Source organism: Antrostomus carolinensis, unplaced genomic scaffold, assembly GCF_000700745.2.
Source record: "Antrostomus carolinensis isolate BGI_N321 unplaced genomic scaffold, ASM70074v2 scaffold9896, whole genome shotgun sequence".
Classification (NCBI taxonomy): domain Eukaryota; kingdom Metazoa; phylum Chordata; class Aves; order Caprimulgiformes; family Caprimulgidae; genus Antrostomus; species Antrostomus carolinensis.
The window spans coordinates 23,107-29,987 of NW_010322564.1; the positions used below are offsets into that span (position 1 = coordinate 23,107).

At 37.8% G+C, this 6,881-nt stretch overlaps 1 protein-coding gene across 1 annotated transcript in view; it reads left to right on the top strand.

Annotated features, from left to right (window-relative positions):
* Positions 1 to 6,881, top strand: part of MICU2 (mitochondrial calcium uptake 2) — a 39,080-nt gene that overhangs the window by 14,483 nt on the left and 17,716 nt on the right. Inside the window, exon 6 of the mRNA XM_010170276.1 lies at positions 1,844 to 1,906. Coding sequence (XP_010168578.1) covers positions 1,844 to 1,906 — 63 coding nt within the window. The remainder of the gene's footprint in view (positions 1 to 1,843; positions 1,907 to 6,881) is intronic.

Consider the following 6,881-nt stretch of genomic DNA (forward strand, 5'->3'; position numbering starts at 1 on the left):
CCAGGTGGGGCCTTACGAGAGCAGAGTAGAGGGGCAGAATCACCTCCCTCGACCTGCTGGACACGCTTCTCTTGATGCAGCCCAGGATACGGTTATTGGCCTTCTGGGCTGTGAGTGCACATTGCCGGCTCCTACATACAGTGTAAGAAAACAATAAACTAAATCTTCCAGAACACTTACGAAAAGAAATTATACTGTATGTCTGCATTCTTTAGTAATCTATGCAGATTTTTTAAAAAGTAGTTTAAAAATAAAATCCAAAAGAAAAAATAATATTTTCTCTTGTTTGGAAAGTATTTTCAGTTGTATTTCTTGTGTGTGAGCAAAAGATTAATTTTTCAGGTAAGAAAAAATGTAATTTTTCAGTGCCAATACGGACGAGCAGTTGTGTTTTTATCCAGAGTTCTCTTTTGCTATTTTGCCATGAAGTAATCCATAATGCTTTTGGTGTACTAGTACAATTGTTTTGTAAATTATCAAAACGAAAAATAATTTGGAGAAATTTAGAGGAACTGATACTGTTTAATTGTCTTGTTACAGTATTTATTTTTGGTAAATACTATCAAGGCATGTCATTTAAAAATAATAATGGAAAGTAACTATCCTGAGGAACTAAAAAACTGAGGCTATAAAAAAAAAAAAAACAGGGAGGTGAATTAGTCAAAATTTGAAGGCCAAGGGAAGATCTTTGTCAACACAGTTAGGAGTTTTTTTCCTGCTCACTACTTACAAGCCCGTATTGCTTCTCTGAACAAGGTAACCAAAAAAAGTAAAAAATAAACCCCTAAGATGATGTTTGAAAACCCTACAAAATAGTAGTTATGCAAATTTGGTCATGGATTTTTTTCCCAATTTTAATGGGCAGGGTGATGAATCACTCAGAAATGTTCGAGAAGCAAACCAGCAGCTTCAAAAACCCTGAGCTTTAAAAGCATCTTTCCTAAAGTCTCCGAATCCAGAGTGCTTGATGTAGTCCCTATCTATACCTGAAATGTAATAAATCCCTTGTTCTTTCATTTTTGCTGTCCTTTCGAGGATTTGTGCAAATGTCTGTGAAAGGTACGTATGATACATTATATCACTCATTCTTGTGGCAATGTTGAACTCCCAAGCTAAAATACAGTCTGGCAGCTGAGATATACTTGGGGTGCTGCAAATTAATGCACTTTCTATATTATATTAAAACTCTGCTTGGGACAGTGGAAGTTATGTTTTAAAATGTTGGTCATTTCAGTACTTCTAAAAATCTTCATACCTACCACATTCAAGGTTCATTTATTTGTGAGGTGGAGAGGAAACTCAAACCACATTCTGCTTAATGCCAGTTCTGAAAATATATTTGCTTATTTAATTATATTATTCTCTCTTGTTACTTGTAAAGTACCTCATTTGAACAGGTATGTTTTTCATGTCTAGAAGATCATGTCTGTAGCAGAACTATGTAAAGCTGTCTAGGGGGACAGCATGAAAATCATAGGATAATTTTTATTTCCCAAAGGACCTTTGATGTTAGACCCCTGAGTTTTGAAATCTTACGGTGTGAATGCTAAGCTCCTAGTGCAAGGAAATCTCTAAAAATAGAGGAAGTGCTGGGTTGTAAGATTCATATGCTCTGCTTGACTATATTAACCACAGTAGGTGAGGCATTCCCGCAGAAAAGTGTCTGAATAGCAAAATATCCCTAAGTATGCAAATATTTTGTCGTGACTATAGAACCTTGCAGAAATGCAATGACTTTATAATTAAGACAAGGTGAAATGAATGCAAGTTTCTGAAAAAAGAGATTTTTGTAAGACCAAATTTGTAATTTTCCTGTGTTTTTTTCATGTTTTAACAAATACAGATACAGAGAATCATTGGGAAGGAAGATGATTTGAAAACAGATGGAGATGAAACAGTATTTCAGGTATGAAATAGAGACACATTTTTCTTTATAAAAGCATTGTCCTATTTCCCAGGAACTTTGCTATTTTTCAAAGTTTTTAGATAAGTATATAAACATCAGTATATTAATGCTTTAATTAAATGAAAGTGCACAATTTGTCAACTACTTTCCAACTAGGAAGGAAAAATGTTTGTCATTTCTGAATCTCCTGATGAAATGTATTTAATTAATGTGTTTTATTACTGTTTAAGCCTCTGTTTCAAAGTAACTCTCTTTTATTTATCAAAAGCCCAGAAAAGACTTTGTTTCGCTGTATGAGAAAAGATGGCTTTCCGAATAGAAATTGATACCTTAAACTTAGTGCTGCTCTTGCAGTAATATCAGCTTATTCTGAGTTGGTTTCTGTCTGTTTTCCCCTGAATCCTGCCAGTGTAACCTACCTCTTCCCTAGCTAGCTGCCATCTCTTCTTCAGTCTCTAGTTATCACGGAGGCAAGATACTCTGTAGTCTGGATGAGATCGAGTGAGACTGTAAACAGAGAGGGGGAAGTCCTGAGCATACTGAAAGCACCTCAGAAGAAGCTGATGAACCAGGTTGAAGGAGGGGGAGAGTACAGCTGGATTATCTCCAGCTATTACTACAAGGTGCTGCTTGCATCAGCTGCGCTACTTTTTTGTGTTCTTAAATTGGATAGTGTAGCTGAAGGACATTTTTCTCACCACAAACTTGCTTTCAGTTATAAACTGTAAATGGGTAATTAGGCATGGGCAGCAACTGCTCATGTTGGAAGCATTCAATAAGAAATTTATACAGGGCTCTGCTTTATAAACCTATCATGCATCAGCAGTTTCTACAAAGAGTTGAACCTGCTCACGTTCTTTACTTTTTCACCTGCCTGGAGAAAAAATGTAAGTGGCAGTAAAGCTGTCACCTTTAATATTTACTAGGTATAAACAAAAACTATCTTCATAAAGGTTTTGCTCCCTCAATATGGATCCAGAGTTCGGTTAAAAATTGTTTGACTAACTACCATCTCCTTTCTTGAATCTTTTCATCAGTCACCAGATTAAAATAGCTAGGATTAATAGGGTTGTCTGCTCCTCAAAACCAATTTCAATTGAGACTTAACTGCCATGACAATGAAAGAAAAAAGGATCTTTATTCTGCATGAATGCACAGCTATAGTGTAAAATTTCCAGAGAAACTTTGATACAGTTGGACAGATCTAGTTATAAACACATAAGCTTATTGGAAGCTAATTAAATACCTGAGCCTGAATGTCTCTATTTTGCTTTTTGTCTTGCTTCAAATTTAGTCTTCAGAATTCTCCATTGAGAAAAATCAGAAGCTATTGTAACCAGAAAATATTATTTAATATGGTTTCTTAGTAGATTATAAATGGAGTTGTAGTCTGTTCAAAAAAGAATTAAATAGCTTTGGGGAGTACAACTATCTTGACATTCTTCTAGTGTCTATATTTCTACGTGTCAAAGTCCAAATTATCACTTTTCTTCTAAGTTTTATTTTCTTTCCTGTCTTCGTCTCTCACAAAAGAAGTTGATTATCTTAATAAGCAGTGAATCTGACTGTACAACGTAGTCAGTGCATATGTTTTTACCCCTTATTTTTAATAATTATGGCAGTTATAGTATTACTTTCACACAAAACAGATTAAGCGTAAAAATACAATTTTTTAAATTGCTGTGTTCTTTAAAGCTGAGATACTGCAATGGAAGTTTGGTGTTTGGGATAGTTCTTTATTTCCACAATGCTTTCACAATTTGCATATGAGTTTGCTTGTTTTTCAAAGTAATTCCAGTCTCTGATACCAGATAGAAAATGTCACTGACTTACAAAAATAAGATATAAATGGTAGTCTGCAATTTTATTTAACCACCAGGTATATCCAGGTATCTTCCCTGTCCAGCATGTAGAGTTCCCAGTCATTCATTTACTGGATAGAGATATCGCTTAATACTCGTTGAAATACTGTATTAGGAAAAGAAAATGCAGTTTGCTTGCTGTGCTACCGAGGTGCTTGTATCTCTGCCTCTTTTACTGAAACTTCAACTTACACGTCTAAAATTAAAAATTTCACCACTTACTAATGACCCTTGAATGGGATTGCAGTGGTTTTTGTTACCCAGATAAATATATTTCAAATGCGAGATTTTATTTTTCCAATATTATAATTGATGCTGGAAGAAAAGCCAAAAAATCTGCCCAGCCTTAACCGGCCCGGTCTTTTGGGAAGTTCCTTGCTGACTTTTGCAGAGCAGGCAATCTGGTTTACTCATAGCACAGGCATGCATGCACACGGTGAAGGAGAGATGCAGGCAGACTTACAAGACTGGCAACCTGCTTCTTTCTAACTAGACTGGAGAAGGAGGTGCAAAAGTCAACGGAGGCAGTGACTATCTCACCTCATCTGTCTTCCCATAGACCAAAGGAAGTGCTGCACCTGGTTTCTTAGCACAACTGTTCTGCTTTGCGTGAGCCATCCACCTGAGCATGGACCATGCTTCACAGAAGAGAAGAGACAAGGAGAGGTGTAGAGTGTTATAGGAAAGAGCATGAGCTAGGAGAGTTTGATGTATTTTGAAAACGGTGTTGCCCAGTGAACAGCACTAGTTGCTTTTGTATTAATGCCCCGAGTTCCTTAAAAGGATAATCTTAATACGTGCGTTAGCATTCTGGTAGTGAAAATAATGCTAATGGTTGCAGATATCTACTGTACAGCTCAGTTGTCTAGATCAGGGACTTTGCTCTTGGGCCCTTCAGTCTAGATTAATGAGTTATTAAGTAGTTCAAATAACTTTTAATTTAATATGCTTTGTGTAATGGCTAAACTTAGAAGTTAATTTTAGCTATTGTTAGGAAAGGAGTGACAATACAGAATGTTCTATATTTGCTCTTAAAATGGAATTCATGTTGGGAAATAATATGTGCGTTGTCTCATTTCCAAATGATTAAACATATGCTTTGGGATTCCATAATGAGCACATTTTCATACAAAGTATCTCATTTACATGTTGGGATTTTTTTGATATCTAACTAGTACTTCTCTTCTAAACAGAAAACTTTTGAACTAAAATTCAGTCTGACTATAAGCAGTAAACTTTTAGACCCACACATGGATATTTTCCTGTTGATTGTGCATCAGTTGTTTTAGCCTGTCTACTTTTCTTTCTTCATTACTCATTCACACATTTATCACCAGTTAGCTGATCAGTACAAGGTTTTCCACTTGGACGTTCAGACATTGCAGCATTGTGATGCATTTCCTCAGACACAGAGGAGTGTGTGGGCCATCATAACCTGCCCATCTGCTCCCTAGAATTTCTAATTATTTAAAGTTTTCTACCCATAGCTTTAAAGTCTGTAAAGCCCTGGGCCCAGAATAACTGAAGACTGCCTAAACTGAAGGGAAGAAGATGGTGCTTGACAGCTGTGCTCTTCTAGAGCAGTAATACTCTGTAACAGACGTGCAGCGTGTCTGTGCAGCACATTGAATTTTGCAAGAGTCTGGTCCCAGACTAAAATTAATATCCCCCTCCCCAAAAGAGTGTGCCATTAATCTTGTCACCTCTCAGTTCGTGTGGAACGCACATTTTCCCTTAACCTGTTTTCTCCAACATAAATGTGTATGTTTTGTATCAGCAGATTAACATTGAATTCTGTTGAAAAGCTTTTAGATACTTTAAACCAGGGCGTATTGCAATGTTCCTGCATGTTTTAAAGGAAGCTCTCCAGGCAGGTAATCCCCATAAAGAACCAAGACATGTGGCATCAATATACTATTAAAAAGCTGGGACATTGTTTACCTCATAGACAAGGAAATTATTTTATTTTTCCACATGATCTGATGACATTATAGCCTCGAGAGACAAAGAAACATGCTTTCTAACATCTTCCTAGGTGCCTATTCTGCTAGTACATTGAATTTGTCTTGGATAGCAAAAGTCTCTCCTCCAAGGAATTCATCTGGAAGCCTGCTGGGGTCACAGTAGCATTGCTTTCCATTGTGCAGATGTGTGAGGCAAGGCTACTCCTTTAGTCTCTGCTACTTAACCTAGTCTGAAGCACTTGAAATTATATAGCTAGAGAAGCCAGATAGCAGTGTGGGCTCCTGACACGCCAAGGAAAACACGATTTGGCTTTGCACTAACAGCTCTAGTCCTTGATTCAAAACAGTAAGAATCTGGTTGTAGTCTCTGAAGGCTACCTAGTGCATTTCCTTGTAAAATTAATTGGAATAAACTGGAAATGGTGCGTATAAGCACGGTCACTTGGCATTTTGTGGTTACTGGAACTTCAAATGGCAGCCTGAACGTGGACTACCTGGGAATGCATTTGAACAGCGAGTGGGGGAATTGGACACAGTCCATCAGGAGTTGGTTTTAGTGCTGAGAACAAGGAGGTTTACACATGCTGAGAATGGGTGTGCTCTGCCTTTGAGGCTAAGTTATGTTAATCAAAAGAGTGTGCTCCTGAGGGGGGTCCTTGTTACAGATTCTCTGCGTTTTACAGAAATTAACATTTTTAGAGTATGACATGACATGGAGGCAGGGCCTGAGTTCTTGTGAGGGGCTGTCCCCAGTTGCGTATAGAAGCTGCTTTCCCCAGCTGCCAGCAGTGCACTGGTCAGGCAGCCTCAGCCCTCACAGTACTGCAGTGCCATTCCATGACTGCTTCATGCAGCACGATTTGGTCCCTCTCAGCCTGCTGGCAACAAGACTAGTTTAAACCTGTTCCTATTTTTTTCATAAAGTATCTCCTACAGTGTCTGCTCCCAGATGAGCTTTAGCCTACTTGGATTTACATTATTAAAGCTGATTCATCATAAAATGATCACAGAATCATAGAATGGTTTGGGTTGGAAGGGACCTTAAAGATCATCTAGTTCCAACCCCCCTGCCATCAGCAGGGACACCTTCAACTAGACCAGGTTGCTCAAAGCCTCATCCAACCTGGCCTTGAACACTTCCAGGGAGGG